This window comes from Melanotaenia boesemani, chromosome 5, assembly GCF_017639745.1.
Source record: "Melanotaenia boesemani isolate fMelBoe1 chromosome 5, fMelBoe1.pri, whole genome shotgun sequence".
In the NCBI taxonomy this organism is placed as follows: domain Eukaryota; kingdom Metazoa; phylum Chordata; class Actinopteri; order Atheriniformes; family Melanotaeniidae; genus Melanotaenia; species Melanotaenia boesemani.
The window spans coordinates 9,324,089-9,339,613 of NC_055686.1; the positions used below are offsets into that span (position 1 = coordinate 9,324,089).

The 15,525-nt window shown below is 35.4% G+C and overlaps 2 protein-coding genes across 3 annotated transcripts in view; one reads left to right on the forward strand and one right to left on the reverse strand.

Moving 5' to 3' along the window:
* Positions 1-15,525, reverse strand: part of LOC121639738 (tripartite motif-containing protein 16-like) — a 191,967-nt gene that overhangs the window by 70,293 nt on the left and 106,149 nt on the right. The window lies entirely within an intron of this gene.
* On the forward strand, positions 2,145-12,146 carry ppm1ka (protein phosphatase, Mg2+/Mn2+ dependent 1Ka). Of its 2 annotated transcripts, none has more exons than XM_041985249.1 (9): positions 2,145-2,271; positions 4,505-4,682; positions 5,117-5,293; positions 5,810-5,982; positions 6,062-6,162; positions 7,327-7,492; positions 9,586-9,730; positions 10,182-10,316; positions 11,496-12,146. In XM_041985249.1, exons 2-9 carry the CDS (start codon positions 4,572-4,574, stop codon positions 11,625-11,627), a joined length of 1,140 nt encoding a protein of 379 aa, XP_041841183.1. In that variant the 5' UTR covers positions 2,145-2,271; positions 4,505-4,571; the 3' UTR covers positions 11,628-12,146. The 2 variants fall into 2 exon arrangements, with proteins under 2 accessions (XP_041841183.1, XP_041841184.1); XM_041985250.1 differs by having other exon boundaries at positions 2,147-2,271; positions 4,551-4,682.

Here is a 15,525-nt window from a genome sequence, read left to right on the forward strand (position 1 = left end):
AGAAGCAGGTTCATTTCCTTTTATTTTCCCTTCCACACATTTATCTTACTTATTACTTACTTTTGGGTTTTTTTTTTCCTTTCATGTATTTTCACACACCTTCTTTTCCTGCTCTATTATCTGCTTTCTTTTGTTTACCTTCTGCCCTCCTTTCCTTTGCGTTCATGTCTTTCTCCATCTTCCTCCACCATCTTTAGTTACTCCTCCTCCCCCTCCTAAGGAGGGACTCATGTTGATGGACTCAGATTGTTTATGTGAATTATTCAGAAACATTAAAGTCACGCTCATGTTAACAACAGAGTCTCTGCCATGTTTTATTCAGTCAGTACTCCAGATACACTGAAAACACACACTCTGCATTCAGGATGTTTTATTAAAGCTTTACTGAAAACTACCATGCACAAATCATGTAATTATAATTAGATTGCTGTATTTGTACTGAAAATAAAAATTCAACTTGGGTTGTAATTTTTTTTCTTTTCTTTTCTTTTCTTTTACCTTATTTTTCATTTGTAGGTTTAAGCTACAATATCATTTACCTTTATGGATAAATGAAAAAATAAATAGTTTAAATCATTTAAACTTTTGTTCTTTGTTTTTGCTGTTTATGTGTCTGATAAATCCCTCATCCAGATGACGTCACACAGTCTAGAAAAAGCCCAGATATAAGGTATGTGAGAATTTAACAGAATATTAAACTGACACAGCTGCAGGTTTGATAAATCTGGAAAAATGTTTTTAAAAAGCTGCTGTAGTTAAAATCAAATGTCATTCAGATTAAATAAAATATACATTTCTTGGACTGTTTTCAGCATCAGACTTTTTGCTTCTGAGAGTATTTCTAGATAAATAAACCAACAATAAAAAAAAGAATAGAAGAAAAGCAACAAAGAAATGCAAATAAAGGGATATTCACATGGAGATAGTCGGAGGACTCAGTTTGATTGGATGGAAATGGTAAATGGTCTGTGTTTATATAGTGCTTTACTGTACCTGGAATGATACCCAAAGTACTACATTATACGGCACATTCACCCATTCACACACTGATGGCGGAAGCTGCCATGCAAGGCACTAACCCATCAGGAGCAATTTGGGGTACAGTGTCTTGCTCAGGAACACTTCGACATGAGCTCAACAGGCAGAGAATCGAACTGACAACCCTCAGGCTACAAGGCGACCACTATACCCACTGAGCCAGAAAACTGGACCACCTGGACCATAATCTTCAAGCCCCATAACCGGCGTCGATGTAAGCTGTCATTTAACAGCCCTAATTATATAACATAATGGGATTTTATTTGGTTGGCAAACATTATTTTTAAGACTTTTTAGTTTTGTAAACCTGATATGAATATATTTTAAAGTTGTCAAATATTTTCCTTTATTGAAATAAAAAGCAGTAATAGGTGTTTTTATAATCTGAAATAAAAGTTGCGGAGTTGGCTTAATTGAGTTTCTCCTAAACTGCTCTAATTGTAGTCAATAATAATAACAATAATAATAATAATAAAATTGAGAGAACATTTAAATTTGTTTATTTTGTATTTACTTGTTTGCTATTTAAAATTCACTTACCCTTTGCTTATTGTTAACGTCCCGTGTGGTTTGTATAGAATCCCTTTCACGCTACTTGTAAATTAAGTATATCTATATTATAATGATGAGATTTAATGTCACAGTTATGAGATAGAAAGTCATTATTGTGAGATTCAAAGTAATTTTTATGAGATAAAAAAATCATTGTTATGAAATTAAAAGTCATAATTATTAGATAAAAAGTCATAACTATAAGATAGTCAAACTTATGAGATAGAAAGTCATTAATATGAGATAAATTTATTTTATATCATACTTTAAATCTCAATTACTTTTTAATATAATAATGACTTTTGTCTCATAATAATAACTTTATATCTGATTTAAAAAAATTATCTAATAATTATGACTTTAAATTTAGTAGTTTTAAGATACTTGTTGGGGAGACACAGCTTCCATAGTTTGGCACTGGTCCTGTTGGTGATCAGTTTATTTTAACTCACTGGACACGCCCTCCATGAGGGCTTGGTGATGACGTTGGACATTCTGATGTTCTGATTGGACAGCTGTGGCTCTGTTTAAAATGCCTTCGATCTGTTTGTTAGCTCAGCAGTCACAGCGCGAGCGCCACTGACGACTGGAGACAGATGCTGCTGCAACGCTGAACACCTGTTGCCAAGGAAACTGCAGCCGGCGGGAAAACCACCAGTTAAAGCCAATAAAAAGTAAAAGGTGCGTTTTTCGGACAGCCATTTTGATTGTTCTTCTCTGTTTGCATCTGGGTTTCTTAACGGCTGTGTTTTTAAAAGTATTGATAACCTTTAACTTTACTTTTACATATTTTGAATATAGGTTGAATGTTTGAAAAAAAAGATTAAAAATAAAAAGTGGTTTTAATTATTTATTTGAAAAATAAACCTCAAATAGTAGTTTCTTCAGTCATATTTTTTCAGTATTATTAGTTTAACCAATAGAGTAAATTGCAGTAAATAAAAGTAAATCAAATCAGTCAACTCTCTAAAGTTGAAAAAATTTTTTATATAAATATTACTAATATTTAATGAAAGCCTCCCTAATCTCCATATTTGGTGATTTTTCATTTTACTATAATTGGAAACTATTAATGTGTAGAAATGTAAGTTAAACAAAATCTATATTTGAGCTCTTCATCTCAGTCTTGAAAAATTTTATACAATATTTTTTCATAATTTCTTTTCAATAAGACTATCAGTAATAAGCTGCAGGTAATAAAGGAGTATTTTGTTTGTTCTGAAACAAATGTGTGCACCCAAATATGCATGTGCATTATGATATTTTGTCAAAAAATAAGTGGTCACTTGAGGTAAATGTTGCGTGTGTGAGTGCAGGGCTGCAGAGGGATTTCATACTAAACATGTCAGCAGTTAGTGATTCATATCGATTACATTTACACTGAAGACCAGGCAAAATTTACATTGCAGCCTCAGAAAATGGGGTAAAGGTGATGGCTTCATAGGGTCAGGCTGCTTGCCATACATTCATTTTTGTGTCTGGATATAAAGTATATGGTAACATTAACTCATTCTTTTGTGTCCTTTTGTTGTTGTCAGTCAGACTATTTTTAGAATCTGGCATGTTACATGACCTACTTGTAATCGGTAGGAAAGGAGGTAGTGCAAAACATAGAACTGCAGAGCTATTTGAGGAACACACACACACACACACACACACACACACACACACACACACACACACACACACAAATGGAGTGAAAAGAACAAGATGAAAAAAAAGTGTAAATGTAGATTCAAATCCTCAGATTTAAGATCACATCTCAAAACTGAAGTTAACATCCTACTAACTCTTCATTTTATCATTTATGTAATCTGAATATCAGACCCTGAAATGCCCTGAAATACTCTTTTCTATGAGGTTTCTGCTCTTGATTAGAGAAGTTTGGTAGTAAGTCTTTTACTTATGCATTCACTTTTCCTTGTTATTTTTTATACTTCTACTCTGTTGACCCTGTACTTAGTGCAAGAAGGAATAACAACCTCTAATAAAGTCTCTAAGAAATTAAGAGCCACTCAGATTAAGTCAAATTAAGTCTAATTACCGTTTAATACATGTTTAAGTTAAGGAAAATATCATGATTTGACATTAAATACAAATTTTCCACATTGTTTTTTTATTTCACTTAGTCATAGTGTTAAATATAGCTCTTTAAGTGTTGATTTAACACTGCAAAGGTTGCTGTGTTAATAAAGTACCCCATGACTGTCATGTTACCACCTTTAAAAGTAATGCTTTGTGTGTACCCTCCCCATCAAATACTGATGCGATGGGCTTCTGAAAAAGCATCCATTATTGTTGGGAAGAATGGTTTATGTGGGCAGGAATAGAATTTGTATGGTTACTTATCACAGTAAAACTGAAGTAGCCCCTGACTGAAGACATTCTATTATGTTGAGGAATTCGTGCCACATTATTTCCTCTGTAATCACCTCCAGGATTTCTAGAGTGGTCCCATTCTCCCTAATTGTGAAATATGAAACATTTCCCAACAACATAGCACAATGAAAACTCACTTCACAGCCTTTTCCTAAACCTAACCAGGTATTTTTTTTTATTCGTTACCCTTTTCAAGTGGTTTTGTGCCTTAACCTAACCCGACAAGAAACTGGGTTGTCCAGTCCAAACCAAATAGTAGGGACTGGTAGTTCAAGGTTTATCTCTAGAAATGAGGCTAAACGTCTTTATATCTCACTTCACAGTTATGCCATGCCATTTTTAGTTTAAAATATTACACAAAACTGGTCACATCTTTCTTAATTTCTTTTTCATGTCACGTCTTTCTTAATCCCAGTTGTAAAAAAGACTCTTGCTACTGGGAGCCAATTTTCTAAAGATTATTAGTATACTTTTGATGCTGATACCTTTGCTGAAGTGTTAGTAGTAAAGTTTTACTGTTTGTTTTTTATTTCAGAAATTTGTCACCTGGCCAAGTGTTTCCTTCTCTTGTAAATCTCTAGAGCCGTTACAGACCATCAGCCATGTCGCCTGCAGTGCTGCTCAATCTGCTGCGTTGTGGCCGCTCCTCCATTGCTAGAAAAACCCTCCTCACTGTACGATCCTCATCTGAAACCTCCACTCCATCAGGGCAGGTGAATCGGTTCTCTATGTGTTTCTTTACTGGCAGCTTTACTTTTTGAAGATTAAAGCTGACTTTATAGTTCCAGCATTTTACATTTAGGAGTACCTGTAGGCAACAAGCAAGACCCAAACCTACACCTTCTTTCAATTTCAAGGTGTTACTTAGCAGGGTACAATAATAATAATAATGAAAAAAAATCCTGTCCTTATCAGATTATAAAGTGAGGTAAAAAAAAAAAAACTTATACATGTTACATATTACACTGCATCATTGTTAATTTAATAAAAACTAAGCCATAGGAAGCTGTAAGTTTCAATGGGCTATCAGACAATAAGTAGCCAGTGTCCAGTTACAAATACATCACCAGTAAGTACAAATAGGTGTTTATATAACATCCTGAGCATATCAAACTAACCTTTGTTTACGTGGATGTTTGCTGTACAGGTGGCCGGAGCACTGCTGGGGGTGTTGGGTGTACGGTGGGCCACCGGGTCAGCCCGATTCGACAGTGATGGCAGTGGCCGGCCAGTGACTTGGGACTCATTTGGCATTTGGGACAACCGGATAGAAGAACCAATACTGCTGCCTTCCAGCATCAGATACGGAAAACCAATTCCACATGTGAGTAAGGAGTTTGATTAATAACTGTATGGATAATAATGAATGGAGGTGAGGGGTGTTTATTTATAGACATTACATACAAAAAGCAACCCAGTCTGCTGTATATTATCAGAAATAGTCAGACAAGAGAACTCATACAGTGAGTTATATGTAAGACAAACAGATGTAAACTATCACTTTCATCATCATCAAACTACATAATCAAGAAAAAAAATTCATTATCTTAATTAAAAGCTGTTGCAAATAAAAGGGTTTTCAGAACCAATTTTAAAAAAAAGAAAAAGGTTAAGGTTATCTGGTCATTTATTCCAGATATTAGGATCAGAAAACCTTAACACTGATTCTCTTTGTTTTGTTTTGTTTTTTGGTTTGTTTGTTTATTTGTTGTTGTTTTTTTTTTTGTTTGTTTGTTTGAATGGGTGGGTGGAAGAAAGAATGAGTGTAAAAGATATAAATATATTTGAAGATAGATTGTTATAATTTCAAACCATTGAAGGTTATACTGTCCTCTCCTAGGTCAGTTTGTCTCGGGTTGGCAGTGCATCTGTTTTGGGTCTCAGGAAGCAGAACGAGGACCGTCTCCGCATCTCCTGTATCCATGAAAACCTATTGTACTTTGCTGTCTTTGATGGCCATGGTGGCCCCCATGCTGCTGACCACTGCTACACCTTCATGGAGAAATTCATCAGGTTGAATATTGATACTGTCATGCAAAAAAGCCCAAATTTACAAATTTGCAAAGCCCAATTTTCAAATGGTTTTGTGCAGAGACGCTTTGGAGGAGGATGATGACCTGGAGAGAGTTTTAAAGAAAGCCTTTTTGGATGCTGACAAGGCTCTCCATACGCATCTCAACTACTTCAAGAATGGTGAGATGCTCTCACAAAGAAGTACAGAAGGAATAAATTCACTTAAGGATTGCCTTTTTTCACAAAATGCTTCATGATTTGTCAGAGAACACCATATAACAAACAAGTTAAAACACAAGGTTGGATTTTTAACTCAAGCAGAAATAATAATCTCAGAGCTGTTACATTTTCTAAAATAGCCTGAACATACCAGCCTATCAAACTTTTTTATCATTTTTTTTAATATATATAATCCAATTTTTAAAAAAAAGTTTCTGCAGAGGTTAGACAGTGTTCGATAAAATTTGTTAACAGTGAGCACAACCAAAGCGAGATAGAAAAGATATTACTGGCAACCAGGGGGTCTTAGCTTCCAAGGTCTGCATGCTAAATCTAATTTGGAAAGAAAAACTGAAATTAAGTCTTGCAATGAGCGTCTGTGACTAGGTGTTCAGCAAAAATGCAAAGTACTTTAAACACCCGAGTTAAAAAGGATAAACAATTAAAGTTGTTGTCTAATCATAAATATATAAACTGTTAAAATACTTTGCTAAGAATGTAGATAAATAGTCATTTAATTGGCACTTTTAAAGACATAGTCCAATTCAATCCAATTCATATCAGGGCAGTTAAAACAAATCAATTACATGATCCACAAAGTCTAATTTAGACAACTGTTTTCCTGTAAGCAAATTTTAAAATATTGCCTAGCTAAAAGATACCATCAGATCCATCCACGACTACATTGTTCATAGAAAAGAAGTATATTTATGAATGAAATTTGGAAATAAATGATCATAATTAAAAGGTATGGAAATTTTTTTATTCAAATTCTGAAAATATTACTTAGTATTAGTGTAAATAAAAGGTATGTTGGGAAATTGTTCGTGTTATATATTTAACAGTGTTAGCGGTTAGCTTAATGTTGCATCACATTCATTCATGTTGTACAGGCTTCTGTTATCTGGAAATGATGAAGACGTATTGCAGCTCATCTGTCATCTGACAAGAAAGACAAGAGATGCTTCAAATCACTGCTACACTGTAAAAATAACACAACTAAACACAACTATTTGAGTTTTTTGATGTTCAAGATAAACATGAAGCTTAGAAACATACTGTTGAGCATTCCGTTGTTTAAATGACCACAGATTCATCGAGAATTAAAACTTTCCTCCTCCCCAGCCTCTTTCCTGACAGTTGGCACCACGGCAACAGTTGCTATGCTACGTGATGGTGTGGAGCTGGTGGTCGGCAGTGTCGGTGACAGTCGGGCGATGCTGTGCAGGAAGGGACGAGCCAAAAAGCTCACCAAAGATCACACACCTGACCGGAAAGACGAGAGGCAGCGGTACGTTTGCTCTTATCGCTACTACCATTAATTTTTTACAAGGTAAAAAAATAGAATTCTGTAATACAGTTTTTTTCTGTGTTTCATAAATTTCCCCATGTATACATTAGAAATTTGCATGTCTAATGTAAAAAAAAAAAAAAAAACAATGAAAAACTGGCAACCGTGGAAACACATTTAATTTTTATTTTTGAAAAATAAATATAATTTTATTTCACACATGAGCCATTTTGACCCACAAAATTCAGTTTTTTAAAGAAATTTAAAAATGACTAATTTCATCATAACTAATACTAAGTTGTTTACAACTCAAACAACACATTTCAGGGTGCACTACCCCTTGAATGGCATAGTCGTCATATCCATTTATCAAGGATATATGTACTATGCAGCATTCTCTCCTTAATTATGGTTGTGAGACACAATTCCCAAATTATTTGTTATACAAATATACTTAATTTATAATATTTTTTAATTGTTTAGATTTGCATATTTGTAATTTCATGTCAGTGTTGGATATTGCATTGTCAAATAATCTTACCACATTTTTTTTAAATATTTAATCAAAACTTCTTTGAAACATTTCTCAAGAAAATTATTGAAACAACTGAGACCTCATTTGAAACTCAGGCTAACTGGACAGGTACTTTTTGTTAACTTTAACATAAAAGAAGCAGAATGAACTTTAATTTATACATATAAAAAGAAATAAAAAACATTATTGAGAAGTAATTACGTTATTGGTTTCATGACATTTAAAATAGCAAAATTTATTCTGTAATTGTCTGTTGTTACATTATCAGTTGCCAGGCTGGCAATAATCTGAATTAATATTACATACATCTTTTAATAGACATTTAAAAAGCTGAAATAATAGAAAAATTTCCTGTGTAAAGTGAAAATAAGGTAAAAAGTGTATTTTTATTATGCAATTTTACCGTAATTTTATGTTTAATTTTTTCCTCTTTTTTTTTTTTTTTGGCACCCCAGCTGCTGGAATAATACCTTTCTTTTTTCCAATGTACCTTTTTTTTGTTTGTTTGTTTATTGACAGCAAGGGACATAACGACAAAGATTGCAACAAAATGTGACATTAACAGACCAAACATGGACGAAAGTTGTACGTAAAAGTGTAAAAGGCTACGTTCGCAACATCATGTTAAATTCACAATTATTAGGAAAACCCAACATTCCCAATATTTTTATGAAATATTGATGATCATAAGAGTTTGAGGTTTGAAGAGTTGTAACAAACTTTTTTATTACCTCTTGATTATGCATTAGTTCATTAGGAAAAAAATATTATTTATATTCACTTCACTATTAATTTACAGCTGTGCTATACAAAAAAACACTGATACAGTGTTAAAATGCTGTTTTGGTTGCACATTTACATTACTGCACTTAGTTTTTGTGTCTCTTCAGAACAGAGACTCAAGAAAGTAACTGTGGAAACCACTAACAAGAACTTCGAAAGGAACCTTTAGTTGAGGGGTAGGCAAGTTTAGTCCTAGAGAGTCGCAGTTCTGCAGGTTTTAGATGTTTCCCAGCTCTAACACAACTGATTTAAGTTAAAGTAATCCACCAGCTTATCAAGTTCTGCTCAGTGACTCATTCATTTGAATCGGGTTAGTTGAAACATCTAAATCTTGCAGGACTGTGGCTCTCAAGGCCCAAACCTGCTTTAGTTTCTTAAAAGTCAGCAGTGAAGTAACAGGATTCAGGTTACCCAGCAGCAGCAGATCAGGTTGTTGGATAAAAAAAGACTCCAAGTATGTTGGCTCGGACGTAAGAGCTGCTCAGAGACAGTCCAGCAGCAGCTGACATAAGAGCAAAGCTGTGAGTTGACAGGTTTGGGATTCCCTTCAGCTAAAAATGGGAGGTGTTATGTAACAATGGAGTGAGCCTGTGTTTGACTCTGCCTTGGTCAAACATGTTATCCCATTTGGTGTTGAGTTTGTGTGAGAAATATAGACACACAACGGCATTTAAAGACTTAAATTGTCTTTAAATGTCACTCATTTGGAGGTAAGACCAGAAGCTGTCATGAATTCAACATCACGTAAATTACAACAGGCTGCATTTGTGTTCAGGATACAGAGGTCTGGTGGTTTTTTGACGTGGAACAGTGTGGGTCAAGCAAATGTTAATGGACGTCTCGCCATGACACGCAGCATTGGAGACTTCCACCTGAAATCCAGCGGCATCATCGCAGAGCCTGAAACACAACGAGTCACCGTGAGTCTCAGTCACTATCAAGTCACCTCTGAGCTTCAAGGAAAATCAGATACATAGGGCTTTTAAAAGTCAGACTTACTGTAAAAAATTTTTTGAATATTAAAACAGAGTACTGTTCAGTTCCACTCTGCTGTGGCATGTAAATTTCCCCACTGTGGGACTAATAAAGTCTTGTCATACTTTATCTTTGGTATCCTGGACTCACAATGTCAGAATACTCATTAACCTCTTGAGGCCCAAGCAGTTTTTTACATGCATTTTTTATTTCTCTTTGCTATTTGGGCTTGTTTTAACCCAGTTAGAATAAAAACCAAGCTTCATATATTGATGTTATGTACTTTTAGAGAAAAATGATGTCCACATATGTGGTATAATGTTCTGAATTTCCATAAAGTGCTGTCCACGTATGTGGCTGCTAAGCCCTAAGAGTCTGATCTGTCTGTTTCTGCAGGTCAAACATGCTGATGACTCCTTTCTGGCTTTGACCACAGATGGCATCAACTTCCTGCTGAGTGACCAGGAGATCTGTGATATCATCAACAAGTGCCAGGACCCCACCGAGGCTGCTGATGTCATTGCTCAGCAGGTACATAAACTCAGTTGTTTTTTTTTTTGTCTTTATCAAGCAATTCATAAAACAGAACATAAGGGAAACAATAAGACAACTAAAAAGAACCTGAATAATATAAATAAGAGTGTTAGCTGTATTTTAACACATCAACTTGAAGTTTCATTGTTATATATTATATAAATTGAACTTTATATTAAAACCAACAAGAAGAAGCAGGGTCTTAAATTAAACATGTAGTAGACAGTCTCACTATGCTAAACAGTAAATTGTAGGCTAAGCTGCAGATGAGACAGTTAAGTGGCATTGTTGATATTTCATCCAGTGATCTGTAAACCCATTTATTCAGCATATGAACTTGCTTGAAGAGGAAATTAAGTCAAGAAGAAGGTTTACTAAATGAGCCTTGAGCACATACCTCTGATGTTAAGATTAGCTGAAATGTCTTTCTTTGACACAAGTGTACAAGCACAAGATTAAATTAATTTTTACAAAAGTGTGAATGATTTATTCAGGAAAGGAGCATCAAAAGTTTTGGAGATTATTCCTTCAGTGTGTGTACACACTCATGAGGGCTTGGAAAGAGAGAAGAGGTACAGCTTTGTTGTACAAAGAAAAAAACTTAGAAACCACTTAGCTAGAGGATGGTGTCATCAGCAAAGAAACATTCATTAAAACACTGAGTAAGAAAAGTAAAGCCTAAAAATCAGTGGGCCTGATCTTGATCCTTGAGGAACACCTTTCCAAAACTATTTTGGTTCACAGCAACAACATTTAGATGAGATGTAAAATAAAATTATTATTTCTGTGTAATTAAAATCGCTTCTAAGGGGACAATTTGTTTTTATGTTTCTAAAACATATTTGCACATTAGAATTGTTTGAGAAGACAGATAAACAGACTCATCTTCATAGAGAGAAAGAATGCCATTCATCCCTCTGTTTCCTCATCATTCCCTAGAATTCTGGGGAAAAAGGAGAGCAACTGTTTTGTCCCCATAAACCAGTTGTTTATGGGGAAAATGCCTTATGTGTAATGTAATGGATTGATAATAAGAAACTGATCTAAGTCAGCTGCAGCAGATGAATTAATGAAAAATATACATTTCTTTTAAATGTCATTTCACCTATTCAGTCATTTTCAATTAATTATCATTAATAATCATAATTTAATAATAAATGATGACATGTGTTTTAGGCGCTGCAGTACGGGTCAGAAGACAACTCCACCATTGTCATTATCCCACTTGGAGCTTGGGGGAAACATAAAAGCTCCACCGCCATCTACAGCATGAGTAGGAACTTCGCTTCAAGTGGAAGATGGGCATAAACCACACAAACAAAACCACAAAGATTAACTTAACTTTTCCTCAAATTGTACAAAAATCCATATCAGACTCCAAAGCATCCCAACCTTCACCTGTATGTATCCCAAAATGCTCTGGCCCAAAGAAATACTTCAGTGTCATCATGTTAGTTCATAGCTGACTCATCATCAGTGTAAATATAGTGTATTATAATATATGTTGTACATACAGAGAGAAATGCTGCAGTGTTTGTCCAGTATGTTATATTTGTAAAATAGTGAGCTTTGCTTTTAGACAAAAACATTTTCACATTCTTCATGTCTTATCTTCAAAGTGGTGGCAGATCTTGTGTTTTTACTGCCTTAAAATTAATTTAAATTTTCAAAATTTTTATTTTCTAGAGATGTCAGAAGTTCAGGTTGGACTTGAGTTTAACAAAACAACTGAAAACAGCTCAAAGATAAATGACAGCCCATTTGTTTTTTTCTCCTTACCTGATTTGATACAGTGGTTTGCAACAGTATTAAACTACTTGATGCATTTTACAGTCTGTCATTTTAATAAGTTTCTTTTCTTCAGTTAGATGTAAAGGACCTAAAAAAATAGTCCAATTTAGTAAAGGCAAATGTGAAAAATACATCCCACAATCTGCATCAGCACTAAGAGGCATCACCAAGTGAGAGACACCATTAAGACCAAGAAGCTCTCCAAACAGGTCAGGAATAGTGTTGTGGAGAAGTACAAATCAGGTTTGGGTTATAAAATTTCATATCAAAAATCTAAAAGAAAAAATTCTAAAAAAAATCCCAAAGAGCACCATGAAGTCCATCATCCCAAAACAGAATGAATATGATGCTGAAACAAACCTCCTTAGGCAAGGAGGACCTTAATTAGAAAGGCAACAAAAGCCCTGTTTCCACAAAGGGAAGGGTCGGTTTAGTCCAGTAAAACCTGATCTCTGTTGTGTCAAACATACCCTTACCCGGTAGGTGGGGTTTAAGCTAGGTAGCAATAGATGCCCTCTTTGTTTTTATTAGCAAGTCATGGGGAAAGTGACGATTCTTCTGACCAATCAGTGGATTGCAGTGAGTCAAGCTCCACCCTTTTGGGTTTGGACCATTAAGATGCGGTCCTAACAGAAGGGTTCCAAAAAAGGTAACATTGCTCAGATCAGATTTCCTGACACCCCTCCCAGTTTTTGCCAGTGGAAAAAATAAAAAAGCATACTGACTCATCTTGTACAGTTGGTGGAAACAGGTTATAGAGACCAAAGGTAACCCCGAAGCAGCTGGAAAGCTCCACAGCAGAGGCAATTGTATCTGTCCACAGGACCACTATAAGTTGTACACTCCACAGTATTGGGCTTTACAGAGAAGTAGATAAAAAAAATTAACAGTACTTACAGCAGTGGTTCCCACACTGGGAGGAGAGTCATGACAAAGGGGTGTGCAGCTGGACTAAATAAAACATATAGTTTTGCACTGCTACCAAAACATGGACAAATTTGTGAAAGTACCAATGGCCAAGCAATGATGAATCAACAACAGAGATTTCAACTACCAAAAAAGATACAACAAAATATCACGAGGCACATCTTGCCCAAGGTATGACCAGGTAATGGTCAAGTAACAGTAAAGGGCAAGGGTGAGTAAAGAAGAAGTGATGAAGCCAAACAAGTAATAACGCTGGGGACTTCGCATCCTGGACACAAAGAAAGCCCTGTTGATAACTTTAGAAATAAAATACACAACTGTCATATATAGCAGGGCTGTTTTACTCCATCTCATTGAACGCTCAACTCACCTGAAGTAGATCACAGTTTCCTGGTTTAAAACGCTTCACACTATAAAAAAAGGAATTGATGATTCCTTCTGCCACTGATATGGTTTTAACTATAGTTAACAAAGAAGCAGCCAATAAACTACAGACTATTTCTTGTCACATTTCTGTACACGTTTTTTTTGTAAGCATCAAGGTGCATGTGGTAGTGGGATCGGGGGGTGGGGGTTATGTTTTGACGTTATTGTTGTTAGTGAAAAGGGGGCACTGCAGAAAAAGTTTTGGAACCACTGACTTAGAGAAAAATTCACTTAAAGGCATGTGAGAGATTCACCTAGGTCCTCTCGTCATATGAGACCAAAACTGAACTTTTTGATCATCAATGAAAACACTAACCAATAATAACCAAGTGCACCATACCCACAGTGAAGCACGGTGGTGGGAATATCATAAAGACTAGGATGGAGATTCACAGTCCAGCAGAACAGTAACTATAGCCATGATGCAAAAGCAACATTGAAGTGATGTAAGAGAAAATGCTTGGATGTGCTGGAATGGCCTTTTCAAAGCCCAGACCTCAATCCAGCTGAGAATTTGTGGTATGATTCAAAGGCTGCTGTACACCCCCATAACCAATCTAATTTTAATTTCTTGTTTGCTTCATAATAACAAATATTTTACATCTCTGAAGATGTTGGCATGTTATCTAAACCAAACTCTAAAATACCCCAAAATTTATTGTAATTCCAGGTTGTAAGGCAACAAAACAAGCTAACAAAAAAGCCAAAGGGGGTGAATACTTGCAAGCCACTGCTGTTGCTAAAGAAGACTGAATCATTTACCACCTCTGGACTTGACTCTCAAGCTCTGACTTTAGACCCCTTAGAAGAATAAAGTTTTACATGTTCAAAAAAACATCATGTTGTTTCTTTGTATTCTTTAAACACTTTCATTTAGATTAAAATTTTAGCAACAGGTTCTGCATTGATAATGTAGATTTACTGCTGCTGCTTGGCAGGTGGTTCATTTCCTCCATCAGGACATCCATCACGTTTCAGCCACTGGTGCAGCTTTTGTTGTATCACACTCCCTGTAAACAGACGCAGTAATAAAGCAGGAAGGTCCTGCAAACAGAACCAGTGAAGAGCTGCTAAACTAAAACCAAAAGGTCTGGCATTTGTCATCATTAGAAGTAAAGTTTAAGTTCTCAGCATGTAATCTAATAATAATGTTCTGTTCTGGGCTTTTCTTTTGCTTTTCTGATCTATACTGTTTAGTTTCTGTGTCTGGAATACAGCTTCTAAACTGAATTCATACAATTTCCTCTCAGCTCCACCTCACTGGTAACATAATTTTAGATAATATAAATGAACTTAGAAACTTAAAACTTAATTTTGCATAATGATATGCTGCGACAGACATTTTCATAAAGTTTGTCATCCTGGTTGACTGGCAGCTGATCTTCCTCTCAGATGTCCAGTCACGTTGCTGGAATCTCAGGACCTGCTTGTGTAGAACGAAGCGTTCAGATGTCGGAGGGTAAATATAGAAACCATTGATTCATTAAACTAATTCATGTGACCACACGATGACGTTGAAGAAGGAGCAACACTCACATGGACACACAAAGTACCACAATGTAAAGTGAGTACCAGTGACACACACTATAACCGGACCAAGAAAACCTTGTGATGGACTGACCTCCAGAAAATTCTGCCTTGTGAGTATCTCTGTGTGTGTTTGTAGTTAGCTGGCTATTTTTGTGAGGACCAGTTTGAGTAAGAGACCTTTTGACGAAAGACGGTAGAAGGGTGAGGACATCACAGTCTTTACTTCCAAATAGATCTTTAAAGGGCTGTTTAACAGTTCACAAATGGCTTTGAAATTAAGGTTAGAATTTAAATAAACCACACTGAAAATATTTTTATACAATACAAAACTTACAGATACCTCTTAGTTCTTTGTTTTTCAATATTAACAAGTATAAACATATTGTAGAAGTACATAGTGCGTTTGTGCCCTCTACTGGTCAGCAGGCCAGTTGCAGACACCTAAATACCTATAAAAGTCACATTGGGGAACAAAAAGCAGACCTCCATCTGTATATTGATGTGTTTATGGTGCAGACTTGATTCATGCTGA